The sequence below is a fragment of the Patella vulgata genome, chromosome 3 (genome assembly GCF_932274485.2).
Source record: "Patella vulgata chromosome 3, xgPatVulg1.2, whole genome shotgun sequence".
Lineage (NCBI taxonomy): Eukaryota > Metazoa > Mollusca > Gastropoda > Patellidae > Patella > Patella vulgata.
The window spans coordinates 76,291,327-76,311,428 of NC_065881.2; the positions used below are offsets into that span (position 1 = coordinate 76,291,327).

The following is a 20,102-nucleotide window of genomic DNA, read 5'->3' on the forward strand; positions in this document are numbered from 1 at the left end:
CTTCAGAGATCATTGAATGTATTTAATGGTATAGTCTGTTTCTGGTACATGACATGAAGGCAATAGCCAATATCTTCAATTGATTGTGCTTCTTGTACCACTTCTCAAACAAATATATTGTGCTTCAACCATAGGGGTGAAAAATACTGGGATCATGCTAGGGAGGATATGAAATGAAATGAAATGGGGTTTAATGTCCTACTGTTCTGCTCCGACTGGGCTAATGAAGACGGGCATACGCCATACAGTGTGGTATGAGGAAAATTTTGCCAGGGCAGCGGCACTATGGTATATTCTTATATCAAATTCCAACTGCTAAGGGATCTTTTACGTGCACGCCAATGTGTACACAGGACCTTGTTTTTTTTATCCCATCCAAACAACTAGACAGCTGTTCTTGTCAGGCCCTTCTTCCTGCACCACTGAGGAGGGAAAACCGATGAACTTTCTCGGCCAATGCATTGATCGGACACGCGACCTCCAGGCTAGCGAGTCAGTGTCTTACCCACTAAGCCCCCAGGGAGGATATGAGCTTCCGTTTAAATTTTGGGTTAGCAGACAGTGAGACAAACATATTTTTTTTAGATGTACATTGCAAGTTGTTGTTTCAGAGATTAACAAATGAAGCTTTATTTTGCTAAATGTAAACTACAAGGAAAATATTCCAGGTGACCAACTGGGTCCACTCTAGATTTTATTATTTCACCCTAATAATATTTTTGTCATTTTGAGACTGCATCCACAGTGGCTCAGAGCATATGGCACTGGCTCGCTAACCAGGAGGCTCCCTTTTCCCTTGTCAGTAATCCTGGCAAGGAAAAGTCGTTTGGATGGGACAAAAAAAACGAGGCCCTGTTTTATACCACTGGCAGAGATAGTGTCTCTGGATATTCCAGTCAGGTCCGAGTTCACAAAGCATTCTCAGACTTAATTAAGAATTAACTCAATTTTGTTCGCTTTATTTACACTCAGTAAGACACCCATAAGATTAATGTACAGTACACCACCAAAAAGTTGAATTCTTCGATCTACGCCTATTTATTTTTGCCTAAAGGCATTTCAGACATATATGAGTTAACATTTTGATGTTTTGCTTTCCGTGTTATAGTAACCTTCGACAGTATATCAAATTTTATCAGTGTATTAAAATAACACAATTTGGAAATCATTCCACGATTTGTACATCTGTCTTATTCTGACATTTCTCAATAAGATTTTTTAAAAATGGTAAAGGTGTGCCCACGCTGCACTAGGCTATTTACTATAACATCAATTATATACATATACCTAATTCAATGTAACAATCATTCTGTTATAACCTGGAGCCAAAGTGTTTCAGTGGGTAATATGATAGAGAGAGAGAGTTTAACTCCACTCAACACAAACTAGGTCATTTTGGGACTAATATATGGTTGAATTTTATTTCAATAATTCGCTTGTGTGTAGGAGTCTTTAGCAGTGGGATGAAACCAAAGGACCTGGAGAAAACCCACGAGGTTGGACAGGCAACCCTACTCCTGGTCATGTACAACTGGGCAATAGAACCCATGCCAGCTGACTCTATGACACCTTATGATATAATCGCGCACGCTAACCATTCAGCCGCCCCCGCCAGTGGGTAATGTTCTGGATCACTAACCAGAAGGTCTAGTGTTAGCCGAGAAAGTTTCGCAGGATTTTCTAGTGTGGTTTCCCCTTGTCAGTGGTGCTGGTCTGAGTGCTCGGCAAGGATAGTATCTAGTCATTTGGATAGGACAAAAACTGAGATCTTGTGTACACATTATGGCATAATTTGACTTAAGAGTAGGCTGTCACGCCATGTTGCGGGCAAAATTTCTCTCACTGCACATGTATGGCATATGTCTCTCTTCAAAATGAAATGAAATGGGGTTAAGTCCTACTGTTCTTCTCCGACTGGGCTAATGAAGACAAGCATACGCTATACAGTGTGCTATGAGGGAATTTTGCCCGGACAGCAGCACTACGGTCTACTCTTATATTGAATTCTAACTGTCAAGGGATCTTTTATGTGCACGCCAACGTGCACACGGGACCTCAGTTTATCATACCATCCAAATGACTAGACAACTATCTTTGTCAGGCCCTCCATCCTGCATCACTGACAAGGGGGAACCAATGCAGGAATCGAACACCCGGCTACAGGCTAGCGAGCCAGTGTCTTACCCACTTAGCCACTGTGATCCCCTTTTAAAAAAGAATTAATGGATACTTGTTATATAGAATGTTGTATTCTAAAAAGGCATATATATATTTTTGATGACCACAACAAATAAGTACACTACCGGCTTCAAGTTAATGTCAGTAATATTAAAACATTTATAAAATAATCCTTATAAGACATATAGAAGTAGATTTCACAAATTAAAAACACTTATATTGATATGCTACTTCTGAATTTATTAACATGCTACGTTTCGATACACATACAGATATCGTTATCAACCAAATAATCATTTTGTTTGATAGCAATACCTGTATGTATATCAAAACATAGCATGTTAATAAATTCAGAAGTAATATATCCATATAAGTGTTTTTAATACATTTATAAAGTAGGCATAGGGATACATGAAACAAGGTATATATGCCTAGTTTATATTAATTAGCTCTCACTATTTTGAGCTATTTAAATTTGATTAATACATGTATGCTAATTCAATTAACAATAAGGAATAGGCCTACATTAAAAATGCAATTACATACAGTAATTTTAGTTGGTCATTTTCAAATAATTTAGGTTCACAATTGAACATTTATATAATTTGACAGAACAGACTGACAGTCAGGTTTAGTTTATTCCAATAAAAGAGACAGCTAAAACAGACAGTTAGATTGATTAAGAAGGCAAAAATGTTCTTCATTTCATTTGGATTTGGACATTTTCATAGTTCGACAGGCAGCCATGGATGCAGACTGACAAGCAGATTCAGTTAATTTCAATAAAATAGACAGCTATAGATATCCTGATCAGACTATAACTACAGAAGATCTTGTTAAATACATTCATAGATTTTATTGATCTCAACAACAGCCATAGTCAAGCATCTCATCGCCTGTCCATTAATTTGAAACGGTCTATAAAGAAAAATATGACATGAATTTACATCTGCCTTTGGCACAATTAAATAGGAAAGTGAAAGGATGGCAATATGGCTGACATTTAGTAAATAAAACAGATCTGAATTTTCTCTGTGGAATTAAGACCAGTCTTTAATAGATTATATGCCGGTCGTATTATTTCAGCAAAATATAGAGGAAATGAAATGGGGTTTAGCAGTCATCCTATTGATCTGCACTGACTGGGTTAATGAAGACAGGCATACACCATGCGGTGTGCTGTGAGGGAAATTTTGCACAGGCAGCTGCTCTACAGCCTATTCTTATTTCAAATATCAGCTTTCAAGGGTTTTATATGCACACGTCAATGTGTACACTAGGCAAATTAACAAGAACACAGATTTTCAGCTAAAATCAAAGTCTGGGTGATTGCTCGTTCCCAATTGAAACTTTCACATTTTTGCGGGGCGGGGGAAATGAAAGATGTTCAAATCATATCCCTATCTTTTACTTAAAATTGCCTTATTAGTACACAAATAGTGATTTTTTTCTTATTGATAATAAGTAAATGCTAGTAGGCTACGGTAATCAAAATAAAGATTTAGATTTTGGAAATAACATACAAATATTGGAAATAACATACCAGAACAAACATTGTGAATAACATACATATATTGGAAATGGCTTACATTTACAAATGAAACATTTTGTCGGCAAGGCCATGACAGAATTGCATATTCTCTGTGAATATCAAAATTGAGTCTTGACAAAAGTTGTTCTAATGTATAAGTTAACTGATGGTTATTCATAGAGGGCTCAGACATATGGATATAAAGCATATTTTCAACTCAATCGGCACTGTATTTGGCCTCTGGCCGGGTAAATGGGTTTTGATTTAGCCCAATGATTATTTAATAAATCGTCATTTAATAAATGATATTTCACACCAATTATCTTGTGTTTGTTTATATGTTTTGGAGTTGTGTTCTCCAGGACAGAGAGCTAGCACAAAGCATATTTCGTAACCCAGTGAATCTTTCTTTCTGGAAAAAGGTAACCAGAATCGTCACCATCTGTGTTGTTGTGGTGTGTTATAACTCTTCAAGTAATTACCAATCTAAAGGGATCAACATTGTGATTAGTCAAACAATACCAGCAGTGTCGAAAAATAAGTCTCAAAACTCAAGAGTGGTTACGAAGAGTTCAAGGAACAGAAATGAAATGAAATGGGGTTTAACTTCCTACTTTTCTGCGCTGACTGGGCTAATGAAGACGGCCATACGCCATACAATGTGCTACGATTGAAATTTCATCCGGACGGCGGCGCTATGGTCAACTCTTATATTGAATACCATCTGCCAAGGGATCTTTTACCTGTACTCCAATGTGTACACAGGACCCAGCTTTCAGCCCACCCAACAAGGAGAAAAAACACGCGGCAAAATCTCAATGAACTTTCTCGGCCAAAACCGAGAGTAAACAAGCAACCTCCAGGCTAGCGAGCCAGCGTCTTATACACTTAAAGGAACGGATATGACTCTAGGGGCATATAGAAGGGACAGATACAACCACATTAACATGTGGGCATATAAAAGTGGTCCGGTTGATTATATTAGCTTACAGATGGTTAAGATTCAACATCTACCTTAATGACAGGTGTAAAACATATGTGAGAGTTACCCACCCCTTTCTATACAACTTTAACATTCAAACATCTTCAATCATCATTTATGTAACCTTGACAACACCAGTCTGTAAACAATCAAAATACCATAATAGATGTTCAATATACTTCTTATGTTTAATACACATATCTATTGTTGGAGTCTGTTTTCATTATGAAAGTTTCCCTTGATTTAAAGCCTGTCTGTTTTAGAAAGGTTTGACATTACAGTACACCCCATTTCGTTTCATTTCATTTCCTCAATTTATTTTTTTCGGGAACTACAGTTAAATGCTAGATGCGTCATTTGCATTTTCGCTAAAATATCAAATTTCTCACAGCTTGTACTCAGATTGATAATTTAACATTTAATTAAGAAACTCCTGGATTTGATACAATTGGATTTAAACTAGACTCCTCAGGTTTCTCTGCCACCATTAAAAGATGGTGGCATCTTGTTATGCTCAAGCAGCTTAGATCAATGAAATTTCAATTTATCATAACTTTGTAAATTCTGAATGGAATTGAACCATTTTTGGACTGATATTCCTATTAGAGATTAATCTGTCACAATATTGTATTTTGCAAGGGATTCATGTCGCACTATAAGTGATGCATCGAGGCTTTAAGTATGCAGATCTGTTTCACAAATATTGATGATAATGTACTTCGTTCAGGCCAATATCTAGCTCAAAAATGTTGTGTGTAGGGAGGACAAGGGCTTCTGGGGGTGCAGATATGTACCCACACTTGACGGTCCACGGCAAATGGCACCGTGGACGTGCCTCTCTTCTGAGAAGGGTCATGCTCTCCCCCAGAAAATTTGGGAAAATAGGGTTTGCACCTGAGGATATGAACTATGAAAATGACGAAAAATTTCAATTTTGGGGCTGAATTTGTGATATTGGCGTATTAGGATATTTTGATATGAACTTTATAAAATTCTTTTATCTAAAGCCTAAATAATGCCCAGCACTACAAAAAATGTACTTATGTTCACCATAGTGCCACCTGCCAGCTAACTTTCTACATCTGTATTAGAGCGGGAACGAGTCTACGGAAGCCAGACTGTTAATCATACATAACTGTTGAATATACATATATTAATTACAGAAATTCTAACAGTTTAAAGATGCATTCCCACGAAAGTATTATTTATAGGGTAGTTATTTCCCCCCAAAATATGGCATATTTGGTATAATATATGCAAAGTAAAGACACCCAATCTTACTAGAAAAATACTGGATTCCTTGAAAAACATCCATGAAGTGTGCACAGGACAAAAATGTAAGGGGATCACTAACTGGCAGCCTCTCTGCTTGTCTGCTTGAATGACGTAGCGAGCACTTATCTTTGTCGATCGGATTGCTAGCAGTTGTGTGAACAGTGAGAGACTTAAACGTACTGCAGACTTTGTGATTAAACTAATACAAGAATTTACTTGGGCTTTGACATTTATGGTAATGATGGACACCGAGTAACAAGAAATTGTACACAACTAATGATGGACACCGAGTAACAACAAATTGTACTCAACTAAAAATAGACCCTCCCCTCAATCAAGGAATGAGACCAACAAGGATGCTCAAAACTGATTTATACAGCAGGGAGTAGTTTTGTACCGATTAAAACAATAGAAAAGTTAGTTTGAATATGTTTTTAGTCCAAATATATCATCAAACTGCATAGTGTGTAGTAGTTTGTATGTGGGAAGGCATCTTTAAGCTCTGACTGGTACTTGCAATATTCCTGAATAATGCCTATTGTTTATCTCTCTATGACATAACAGCTATCTAGTCATTCGGATGGGATGAAAAACTGAGATCACATGTAAACATTGGTGCGCACGTTAACAATTTGATATAGGAGTAGGCCGTAGCGTCGCTGTCCAGGCAAAATTTCCCTCATAGCACATTGTATGGCGTATGCCCATCTTCATTATCCCAGATGGAGCAGAACAGTAGGACGTTAAACCCCATTTCATTTCATTTCATTTCTATGACATAACATTATATAAACAAACCTTATTTTAGTAGCCAAACGATTTAAGAATAAGAGTTTTTGTAAGATTCAGTAAGTTGGTATATAACCCTAATATAACCTAGTATTGCATGTAAAGACTTTTATAAATTAACAACAATATTGCTACTTTAAACATACATTATTCAAGAGCTAAATCTGCCTATTGAACGTCTTTATTTAGGCTTCAGATGTTATAGAAATTATTAATTAGATCGGTCCGATTTAAAGTAGATTAGATAGGTTCGGCCATTTAATGATTTAATTTAAAAATGGTGAAGCCATTCTAAGCTTCGAACAACCAGTATGGGTGTAACAATCAATACACACATCTTGTTAAATCTTCAAATGCTAATATCTTTGCTCAGAATAAAGTAATTTGTATGAATTTTTCAATATATTCATTTTGCATTATCAATTTTTGATATACTATAGCAAGAACGGCCAACTCTTTATCTAAATCTTACATAATGCTTCTTTAAGAGAATGATTCAAATTTTTCAATTTGAAAAATGTTTGAATAATCTGAAGGTTTGTAAAATTCAAGAAGTTTGTAACCATTAAAACTGGACTGAATGTCTTTTTATTTTATAGTTGGCAGTTCGCACTATAATAGTTAAAAACTAGATAATGTAAAGGGAATTTGCTGAAAATTTCATTCAAATTGATCCACTATGAACCGCAAAAAAAGCGATTGAATTTCCGCCTAGCCTCGATCATCATTACTAAAATCAGTACGATAAACAGCATAGTCTCGATTATCCATTTAATCGTTAAATTGTGAAGGAAAGTTATGCAGTAAATTGGCTCATAATCCACTAAAGTCGCGGGCTAGTGATGCCATCTAGAGTTGATTATGGTCTGGATAGGTTAATTAATGTCTAATTGATAATTTAGATAACATTTCAGGCCTAAAGAAAGACCTGCAATAGACAGATTTAGCTCTTGCATAATGTATGTTTAAGAGCATTGATTAAATTTTTCAAATTGAAAATGTTTGAATAAGACTAATTGTAGGTTTCAAGCACAGGTAACTACTAATTTTTAATTTTTACTATTGAAACACCTGGTGTGTGTCTAGCAGACACATATTTTAAAATAGGTAAACTTGTTTTGTGTATTGATGTGGAATAAATAAAGTTAAAATCAATAATAGTTTAAACATCTGTTACAAGTTATTCCCTGACATACTTACATATATATATATTCACACATACCGGTATACATATATATTGAAAATCTTTTATACCTGGAAATAAAGATTTTAGTTTTACCTGATTATTATTATTATTATGTTAATTTTTATAGCCCATCTTTCACATAAGTGCCCAGATGTGCTTAAATAAATAAATAAATTAAAATAAATAAAATTAAAAATTGTACTACACTTAAAAGAGGTCTGAATGGTAAAAAATCAAATCAATATGCATTTAAAAGGGAAGTTAAGAAGTGTTATAAAAGGCAATTTTAAAAAGATGCGTTTTGAGTTTTGATTTGAAGAATTACAACATCGTAATTGGTGGGGCAGCTTGTCCCATAGTTTAGGTGCTTTAAATGAAAAGGCCTTTTTTCTGTAAGAAACTTGTTTTGCATTACGTTCAAGTAGTCTTATAGCTGTCTTATAGGTTTATAAAATTGGAGGAGATCGGATAGATATTTTGGTGCGATGTTGTTTATGCATTTAAAAGTTAAATTTTATATAGTCAATTAATAAAGTTGCTTCAAACTTTGTGCGGATTCCCTTTATCCCTGGTGCAGGACGAGGGTCTGGCAAGGCCAGTGTCTAGTCATTAGGATGGACAAAAAACAAAAATCTCGTGCATACATTGGAGTGCATGTAAATGAACCCTTGACAGTTAGAACTTGAAATAAGAGTAGGCCGTAGCACTGCCTTACCATGGTAAAATTTACCTCATAGCACATTTTTATTAACGGAGCAGAAAAGTATGACATTAAACCCGATTTTATTTGTGAATGAGTCGGAGTGTGTGTATGTGTGAGGCATCTGTATAAACATGACAAGAACATCATTATTTTAGTTAATTAAGTCTGTTTAATGGCATGTCTGGTAAATGGGATTGAGGTGGGGCATTAGGCTCTCTTTAGCCTCTAAAACAATTTTCGTGCTGAAAAGGAACTATGGCATGATACCTACCAGCAGTTTGATGTTTTGCTAAATTATAAAAGATGGATTAATGTAAGATTTAAATCTGCCTATTGCAAGTTTTATTTTTGGCTTTGAATGTTATATATTTAAACTATTATTTATACATGACAAGTCCATAATCAACTCTCCAGGCCATCGGATGGCAGAGATTTAAATGGATTAGAATACCTGTGAGATTTGAAAATTTAACGATAAAATGGATCTTCGAGACGAAGACTTGATGGTCACGTACCGTTGCTACGATAATGTCAGAAGATCCCTTGGCAGTTGGAATTTGTGCTGCCGCCCAGGCAAAATTTCCCTCATAGCACACTGTATGGCAATGGCATACACCCGTCTTCATTAGCCCAGTCTGAGCAGAACAGTAGGACGTTTAAACCCCCTTTCATTTCATTTCATTTAGCCATTATGTATACCTGTGTACATTAGTATATCTTGTAGATATTTATATAAATAGCTTACAGTAACATAGTAGAAAACTGCTGTATCAGCACAAAAATGTTTGAACCTACAATTTATATATCACCTGTGTGTAATATATTATCTTAGACTACTGGTTATATAGCTCATACCTTAGAGAGAGAGAAATGGGGTTTAACTTCCACTCAACACAAACTAGGTCATTTCGGGACTAACACATGGTTCAATTTTATTTCAATAATTCTCTTGCGCGTAGGGGTCTTTAGCAGTGGAAGGAAACTGGAGGACCAGGAGTAAACCCATGAGGTTGGACAGGCGACCCTACTCCTTGTCACGTACAACCGGGGATTCAAAGCCACGTCAGTTGACTCAATGACAGACCTTATGATACAATATGCCCGCACTAACCATTCAGTCATCCAAGCTCCATAACATAGACAGGGACAGACAGAAGGAGAAATGGGGTTTAAGGACCACTCCATACAAACTAGGTCATTCTCACTATTTTAATTTGATTGGGCGTAGGGATCTTTAGCAGTGGGAGGAAACCAGAAGACCCGGAGAACAGACGACCAAACTTCTTGTCTCGTACAAGCCGGGAATCGAAACCACGCCACTTAACTTAACTTATGATGCAACGCATACGTGTTAACCATTCGGCCACCCAACCCACCCTTATGCCTTTCACTACTGGTTATATTAGATAAACTGAGGAACAAATTCCAGGATTTGATCTAATACTATATTAAGCATAGCTGCTGTTTCACCCATATATGCCAGACATGTCCTACACAAGTTGGCAAATGTCCGACTGGGAATATGCCCAATCGGACATCAAGATAAAGTGAATCATATTCAAAATTCCAAAATATATTTACTTTACTGATCACGATTGTTGTTGATAATAAGTGGGATGGATTAAGTAAATATTGTGTATAATTGTGTATAATTGTGTATATTTGTGTATTTTTCAGGATGGCTAATGCTAGAGCTAAAGCTGAGCAAGCAGATGCAGCTGGAGATAAAGCGCAACAAGACTGTGATGTGGCAAGATTAAAAGCCAAAGAATATGCCCCAGAATTCCATCAACCAGGTAGGTGTAAAATAATCTAGTGGTTTTCAGGAGTGGATTGAAGAAAATAAAATTCATTTTCGCATCAACTGAGAAATATTATGGCCAAAATCTAAGGAGAAAAATGATCTAATAGCCCGATTAGATGCTTAAGTTTAACTGGTTTAAAAAAAAACGGGGATCGTTAAACAAGTTTAACTTAAGCGTCTGAACGCAAATGTGGGGCAGATAAACCAGTTTAAAAACCCCAGCCTGTACCTGTCTTCGAGAAGGATTTTTATTTTAAACTGGTTCATCTTAGCCGTCTGAATGGGTTGGCTTAAAAACCCCGGCTCCAGTTTGCTTTAAGCATGTGCAGTACGCAGTAAGTTACATTCCTGTGAAAATATCGGGGTCAGACAGTGCCAATGTTATCGAAAACGTGTGAGAACCGAATAAAGAATATGAAGCTACCCATGCGTAGTTAACTCTAACCTCCGACCGAAGAGGTCAGAATAGTTAAACTGGTTTGGCTTATATTACGTGTGAACGCAACACGATGCTGTCTTAAAAACCCCAGCGATTATGAATTGGTTTAAAAAAAAGCGTCTGAATGGGCTATATGAGTGGGATGCGGGAACGTGAATTAAAGATGCATTATGCAAGAGCTAAATCTGCCTATTACAGATCTTTCTTTAGGCCTTAAATGTAATATAAATTATTGATTAGACATTTATTAACTTAACAAGACCATAATCAACTCTAGATGCTCTAGGATGCTCTAGATTTTCAACAGATTTAAACACTATTGGCAGTTAATGATTTAATTAAAAAATTAATAATCGAGAGATTGATTACTATCGTAACAATGCTAGCAATGACAATCAAGACACTGCTATTTTCTAAACTTGAAATTTTCAACATATTCCCATTTCATTATCTAGTTTTTAACTATTATAGCGAGAACTATCAGCTCTTTATCTAAATGTTACATAATGCATCTTTAAACTAATTTCAGCATCTAATTCTACAAAAATTCTTCACAAAGATTAGGCCTTAGGAAACCAGTTGGTCTGGGGGCCTGGTGAAATTTTTTTAACTGATTCGAGTTTTTGTTTTATTTGTTCGTCGCTTACTCCACGTCTGTTTGTGAAATAGCTCTGCTTCCACCAAGAAAACTAGTTGGGCCTGGTGGAATTTTTTAAAATTGATTCCAGTAATTTGCTTTATTTGTTCTGTTGCTTACTCCACTTATGTGTGCAAAATAGCTTTTTAAAGTCTACTTCCACCAAAATGATATCGTGGATAAAAACTAAGATGTGTTCAGTCACGCATAAATTTTAATTGAACACCAGATCCACCTATCAATCAAACTCTGGGAAATACGAAACTTATAATGTCTGTTTACAATTAGCTCCGCTTGAGAACAGACACAGCCAGTTGACCGACATTTTAATTCTTATATCGATGATTTTAGTTGAAAACAAATGAATATTTGTTGTCTTCTTGTTTACTATTTCTCAAAAGAAATGTTTTCAGTGAACAAAGTAAGATGGCCACAACAAATTACAATATAACTCAATTTGTCATAAATAGCGGTATATTTTCAAACCCCAGAAAATGGAGGGGGGGGGATTGGATGGCCGAATGTTTAGCACGTGCACGCTGTATCATCAAGCCTGTCATTGAGTCAACTGGCGTGGTTTCGAATCCTCGGTTGTACGTGACAAGGGTTGCCTGTCCAAACTCATGGATTTTCTCCAGTCCTCCGGTTTCTTCCCACTGCTACAGACCCCTATGTTCAAGCGAATTATTGAAATAAAATTAAACCATATGTTAGTCCCGAAATGACCTAGTCTGTGTCGAGTGGACGTTAAACCTTATTTCTCTCTCTTTCTCTCCAGAAAATGGGGTAAAGCTACATGTATAAGAGCTCATACTAGTTTAGTTTGAGGCAGGGATCTTGCAGCCACTTGATGTTTCGGCTCAAATACAAAGTTGATTATTACTTGCTGATTAAAAAGTCAATCAACTTGTCAACTACAATCCGTAACAGTCATACTTTAGTGAGAATCGGTCACGTAGAGCATAATGCATCAAACTGATAGGGAAGCTGAAATCTGGTAAATCAAATCCTTGAATAGTGGACTTTTCATGTTTGATGAGATCTTCTGTGTGACAGGCCAGAGTCAAGACACGATAATAATATTAACATTATCCTTCACCAAAGGAAGTTAGGGAGAGATATTCAAATGGGCTAAATCCGTCCTTTGGTTCTGATTTTGTTTCCTGTGCATATCTCTGTTCAAAATATCTCTATGAAACTTTGTACATACATTAACCTATCATAGTAGCTGTGCATTTTATAATTTGATATTTCTAAGATTTAATAATTTATGTGTTTCGATGGAAATAAATTGACTTAGTGTTTGGTATACCAGGATGTTGATGATTGAGACTTCCTGTTCTGTTTGAATTTTGTTATTTGAGCACCCTCTTTAGGATTGACTAACTGAATAATTTATTCATTTTATGATTTTTACACTTTCTTTTAACAACCTATCACAAAACATATACTGCCTGGGCGATTTCTCTTTATATCAGTCAATTTTATTCTGTATGGTTATCACCGCTAAACGAATGAAAATCACTCTTGTATCTTGTGGGTTTGAAATCTTGTATTTCACCACAACAATACAGCCCTGTATATTAATAACGCGACAATTTGATTGGTCCACAAGTTGATGTATAACAGAACAAATATAATGCGCTGTGATTAACATACATTAAGCAAGAGCAAAATCTGTCTATTGCAGGTCTTTCTTTAGGTCTGAGATTTTATCTAAATTATTAATTAGACATAAATTAACTTAACCAGACCATAATCAACTCTCAATATCATCGCTAGCCTGCGATCTTTAGTGGATTATGAGCCGATTTACTGCATAACTTTCCTTCACGATTTAATGATTAAATGGATAATCAAGACTATGCTGTTTATCGTACTGACTTTAGTAATGATGATCGAGGCTAGGCGGACATTTCAATCGCTTAATTCTCGGTTCATAGTGGATCAATTTAAATGAAATTTTCAGCAAATTGCCTTTACATTATCTAGTTTTTAACTATTATAGTGAGAACTGCCAGCTCTTTATTTAATCTCTCATAATGTATCTTTAACATCTTATTTTGATCACATTGGTGACTTAATGTACTTTTATAAACTAAATTATTTTGTTTTTTCCAGGCACAGATATTTTAAAGAAACAAATGGAAAATAATGAACAGGATTACGATTTTAGTTATGTGAAACCAATGCAGAATCACAATCCGCATCGCTCTAAGTCTATGACGGTGCGTTCGGATCAGGAGCATCTAGATCCTGGTGCTATTCCAATGATGTCGAATCTTTCATACCAACAACAAAACAGTGAACCTCGACAACCTAATGATATCGGAAATACGGCGGGATACACAGGGTATGGCAATGGTGGTGCAGGATTCAATACTTTATCCGCCAACCCTCAAGGCCAGGAGAAAATGCAGGCGCTCAATGTTAACCAACACCATCGTAGCCCATCGTTAAAAGTTCGCCGCTACAGTTTCTTGGCTGGATCTAGACGTGGTCGCGGGTTTAGTGAAATATTTAATTCAACTATACTTAATGATCATTTTGATCAGTATTCAGCCCTAAGAGATGACAGCGGATTGGGTAAAGATATTTATACTAATGATGAACGGTCTCGTATGGGACCGATTGACACTTCCCCTGATTCAGGTGTTTCAGACTCTCTAGATGAGGATAGTAAAAATCGTCCGCTACAACGGCGTCGAACTCTACCATGTATTATAAATAAACCTGACGATAATATCAAGCAAGAACTAGCGGAAAAAGAGACAGCTCACAGTAGTGAAAACTTAGCAAGTAAAAATAGCGAAAGTTATATTATAGAAAACGGCATCCGAAAACGCATTAGGGCGGAAGTACATCAAAATCCAGCACGTAGTAAAGGTGATTTACCCAATGAATATAAAATAGAAAGCCAAAATAAATTAGGGGCAACTTCAAACAGGGGTAGTCTTCCAGACTTGAAAATGGTCAATCAGCAGCCAATGGGGCGTGAGGAAGTTTATCGTCTGGGAACAGCAAGGAGGGAGGAGATACGAAGATTACAGGATGTAGCTGAGAGAAGACGCCAAGGAGATGTTGGGGTTATACTAGGAGATCTTAAGGTAATTTGGATTGTGTATATTTATTAGGGAGCCATGGTGGCTAAGTGGGTAAGACGATGACACGCCAGCCTGGAGGTCTTGAGTTCAATCCCTGCATTGGCCGAGAAAGTTCATCAGGATTTTCCGGTGTGGTTTTCCTGGGTTTGTGGTGCCGAACGAAGGTCATGACAAGGACAGCTGTCTAGTTGTCCGGATGGGATGAAAAACCGAGGACCCATGTATACACTGACGTGCACGTAAAAGATCCCTTGGCAGTTGGAATTCGATATAAGAGTAGGACATAGTGCCGCGTCCCGGGTACAATTTCCCTCAAAGCACACTGTATGGCATATGCCTGTCTTGATTAGCCCATTATGAGCAGAACAGTAGGACGTTTAACCCCATTTCATTTCATTTTGTATATTTATTAAATCAATGATCTGTTCAGATCTGTAAATATTGAACTTTGTGAACATGTAATTCAGTATTTGGCTCACCCTATCAAAAGTAACTGTACATAATTATACATTTTGTATAAATATGATCTAATATTTCTGCTGTTTAGTGTCTGTCAGTAACTTCCTAAAAAATTATTACATCCCAAGATCAGTAAAACTATGTAGTAAAATATCAGATTTACTGATTAACTGGGTGGGGAATGCTCACTAGTCGGCGGGTTCACTTCTTATAGTATTTCTTATAGGGCGGACTAGTGAATCCCTCTCCACTGTGTAAGCGATGGCCTGATTAAGCTTGCATGGGGCCCCTGGCTGAAAATGTCACATGGCATCAACAGTGAAAACGGAGTACATTCTGGTCATTGTTCCTCATAGTCACACAAATGTAATTTGTATGCCAGTATGTTAGATAAAGAGATTTATCTGGCACAAACATATACAATATATGGTACAATATATGGTATAATTTTTTGGTAGAACTTACTTGGGCCCTTTAATGTTGGGGCCAGCCCCTCCCCTTAATCCGACCCTGCACTGATTATAATGTTGAGATCTACTAGGTATAATTATGTTATATCTGAAACACTTTCGTCGAAAGGGATATTGAAAGTTATGCTCAGCCCTGCCTTATACTTAACTCCGCTTATGGTTAAATGTGATGTATTTTTCAGGACTGGTGCCAAGAAAGACAACTCCTGGTATTAGTTATTGCCATCAACCTCAGCCTAGCAACCATGTTCTTTAACTTGCTTTCATGAGACAGACCTGCTACCTTTCTCCATGGCAACAGAATGGTTGATACCGTCACAGGAAAGCTCGACCCCAGATTTTGGGTCCCCGGAACGAATGAAACCATTAGTGTCCACTTGTTGACCTTTGACTCAAGTGACCTTTGACATGTGGTTGAGATTAAAAGGTTACAGGTCAAGGCTGTTTGTTTGACTGTTAATCCCTAAAAAAAAAAAAAAGTATGAGAAGTTTCGACAAGTACATGCTTTCTATTGAGATTTCAACATCTGTGAATAATGATGTTCACCCTATCAGAATTATGGAATCGTTCATTTTTAAAACTTTTTTTGTTTGTTTCATACATCATAATGTGAACCATGACACTTCTACCCCGAAATCATTTAGTCTTACTGCTAGAATTAAAACCATTTTTAGGAGAGAACCAAAAACGATCAATACGAAGTGATATTAAAACAGTCATAACAATGAGTGATGTGTTGTTCAATCGTGTTCATAATGGAGAGACCTTAACCTTGCCAACACCATCCAGTGACCTTGACACCATGGCAACAAGTTACCCTTGATGATATATTTGCATAATATATAGTTGTTATGACAACCATTAATGAAAGAAGTATTTGTCCAGATTATCACAAAGTTCAATGGATGTGTTTGTCTCCAAGTGTGTGCGTGTTGATTATTATTATTATTATTATTAACATGATAATATATTGTTTGGTTAATTTAAATATCCAACGGTTGAGATTTTTTATTTTATTTTTTCCCAGAATTCCCCTAAACTGTGATAAAAGAAGAAATCTCTGGGCCAAGTGTAATATATTTATATTTAAAAAATCAATTTGTAAATTTTATTGGGACAATTTAGCAAGTCATAATATCAATTATTTTGAGAGAAAATTTAAAATGGTTTCAAAAACACATTAATAATAAAGTTTACTTTTCAAATTTAGAAATTATATAGATACTGAAGTCAACGTCCTTTTTTGGGTTGAGTTATTTATTATTAGCCTGATCTCATATAGATAATATTAAAATTTAGGATGTAAATAATTCAAGACAAAATTGGTTTGAATTGTAAGATTGAGATTTCACCATTTTGCATTTTATGTTTTTGAATATTTGTATATTATGCCTTGCTAATCTTCCAAACATTGTGTACAGATTGTGTTTCCTTATATGGAAGTAATTTATTAATAATTTATTATTTCATCTTTAAACCAAGTCGATAGTTTTTTTGTCAAGTGTTATATTGGAAGGGATAAATTATTGATTAATTTTTAAAATCCCTTTCTTGTGATTTTTGTCTTGGAAATATATCTGAATGGGCCGATATAAATTATTCTTTATATAATTGCCTCCTTTCTCCCTTGTAAAATATTTTCTTAAGATTTCAAGAAAGTTATCTTCCCTTTGTACAGGGTTCCATGTGAGGCCATTCGATTTATGTCCCTTGGTTTAAAAAAAGACTACAATTGTATGATATTGAAGAATGAAAACATGTAAACTTTCATTACAAAACAAAATGCAATTTGCTCCTTTAAACTTCCCTGCCACCACTGGCCACTCCTTTACCATTGATTTTCGTCAAATTATTTTTAATAATTTCTATCAATGTGAATTTGCAGGATATAAGTTTGTCCTTGTACATTTTTGACTTAGTTTTTGGGTGTAGAATCTTTTTTTTTGTTTAATTATTAACATAACTTAATTTATTTTTCAATTTTTTTTTTCTTTCATTTAATTCCATAGTATTTCAAAGCGTTCCAAAACCACTGAAAACGAGACTTTGTGTCCCAAAAAGTGGTTTAATTTTAGTCTCATTTGCCTGCCGTAGACTAGAATACCATAGTCTCTTTTTGCCTGCCTATTTGTAGACTAGGTTTTTTTGTACATTAGATGAGTCTTTGATGTGTTTGTATTTTAGTCAAAACCAGATTCTTCAGTGAATTTCAACCAAATGCCACCATCTTGGTTGCCATTCTGGCAGCCATTTTGGATAGAAGTGTTGGATGACATAGCAACATGTTTAGAAGCGCAAGATGGGGTCACATGACCAGCCTTGTTAATTAAACATGAATTACTATGGTTATTTATTAAACTGACAACTTTTTATTTGAAGGAGTGTTTTAACTGTGAATAAATAGTACATAAATTTTAAGTTGTTCTTTGTTTTTTCTGAACACCGTTAAAGATGCATTATGTAAGATTTAGATAACGTGCTGGCCCTTCTTACTATAATAGTTCAAAAATAGATAAAAATGAAATATTTTGAAAAGTTCAGTCAAATTACTTTAGTCTGAGTGAAGCTATAAGTGTTTGAAGTTTTGACAAGATTATCCATTTTAACGTTATATTGTTAAACAGCCAGTGAGTGTTGAAATATCTTGGCCACTCTATGCTCTAGAGAGTTGATGATAGACTTATCATGTGGGCTTTTTGAAACCCAAAAACGTCCAGCAATAGGCATATTCAGGTCTTACATAATGCATTTTTAAAATACTGCTGCTGCTTTCATTTCTTCATCCAGATTTTCCGGCGTGGTTCCCCCTTGTCAGTGATGCAGGAAGGAGGGCCTGACAAGGACAGCTGTCTAGTCATTCGGATGTTACGAAAAACCGAGGTCCTGTGTATACATTGGCGTACTCATAAAAGATACCTTGACAGTTGGAATTTGATATAAGAGTAGGCTGTAGTGCCACTGTCTGGGCAAAATTTCCCTCACAGCACACTGTATGGCGCATGCCCGTCTTTATTAGCCCAGTTCGGAGCAGAACAGTAGGACGTTGAAACTCATTTTATATTTGCTTTCATGTCATGTCATATTTATAATAATACAAGATTTATTTTCTTGTTGTGGCTTTTGATATATTAAGACAACCAAACATGTATTGCTATGTTTCGTAGAAACAGTTGGTATGGGATCAGTGTATATTATTAGGAATTCCACCTCCTCTTAGGCATGATTTTTAACCAAATGGTTTACCATAATTTATTTGACAATTTGCGTTTCAGTCAGGTATCGGCAAAATTTCCGTCATAGCACACTGTATGGTGTATGCCAGTCTTCATTAGCCCAGTTCTGAGCAGAACAGTAGGATGTTAAACCCCATTTCAATTCACATATGTAGTGTCATACATGTACATCCATAGTCACTGTTGGGTGCATTTAAAAATCACCCAGGACAAGAAATAAACAGCCTCTCTAGGAGCCATAGAATGTAGTATTCAGAAGGAGTGAATTACATTTTATTTAACCAAAGACATTTTTACTGAGTGTAATAATACTATGGTTCCAAGGATTAAACTGATGGATTAAACTTTTTTTTTTTCGACCTAGCAGATTTATTTGATTTATGATTTTCCAGTTGATGAGATGCCAGAGTGAATCAAGCTTTATGGACTGAAAATGTCGATGAAAATGATAGATTTCATAGGATTAATAATTATTATCCAAAAAGAAGACTGGAATGGGATTTAATGTTTAAATAGAAAGTTCTATACTGAATGTGGTGCCTTAAAATACTAAAAATATACAGAGGATTTTCCTTCATGGTTTCCCCTTGTCAGTGGTGCAGGACAGCGAGCCTTACAAGGAACAGTGTCTAGTAGTAAAAGAACCATAACCATAGACTGTTGGAATTTGATATAAAAGTAGGTCGTAGTGCCGCTGTCCAAGCAAAATTTGCTTCATAGCAAAATGAAATGAAATGGGGTTTAATGTCCTACTGTTTTTCTCCGAACTGGGCTAATGAAGACGGGCATGCGCCATACAGTGTGCTGTGAGGGAAATTTTGGCCGGACAGCGGCACTATGGCTTACTCTTATATCGAATTCCAACTGTCAAGGGATCTTTTACGTGCACACCAATGTGTACACGGGACCTCGGTTTTACGTCCCATCCAAACGGCCCACCTCCTGCATCACTGACAAGGGAGAACCACGCCAGAAAGTCTGGATGAACTTACTTCATAGCACACTGTCTGGGGTATGTCTGTCTTCAGTAGCCCAGATGGTAGAGCAGTATATTGTCACGATTCCATTCACTCTCAGTTATCGGGATTAACAAAACTGTGACAGGACTGATTTCTGTGTCTGTCAATGCAACAGAAGCATAAAGTGTCCTTTATTTTTATAATCATGCATAGGGTTGTTTTTGCAGTGTTTGTATTTTGCCTTCCAGTAAACAACAAAACACAGCTTTTTCTCTCTTTTAACAGGGGGTGGGGGTGGTGGTTGATGTCCGAATGGTTAGCACGAGCGCACTGTATCATAAGGCCTGTCTAT

General features: G+C 36.1%; 1 protein-coding gene across 2 annotated transcripts in view; it reads left to right on the plus strand.

The window, feature by feature from the left end:
- LOC126816128 (junctophilin-1) overlaps positions 1–17,976 on the plus strand; it is an 85,048-nt gene extending 67,072 nt beyond the window's left edge. For both annotated transcript variants that reach the window (XM_050542333.2, XM_050542334.2), the window contains 3 exons: positions 10,322–10,440; positions 13,646–14,631; positions 15,740–17,976. In XM_050542333.2, the coding sequence (XP_050398290.1) occupies positions 10,322–10,440; positions 13,646–14,631; positions 15,740–15,826 (1,192 nt within the window). In that variant the 3' untranslated portion in view covers positions 15,827–17,976. The remainder of the gene's footprint in view (positions 1–10,321; positions 10,441–13,645; positions 14,632–15,739) is intronic.
- Positions 17,977–20,102: the final 2,126 nt, after the last annotated feature.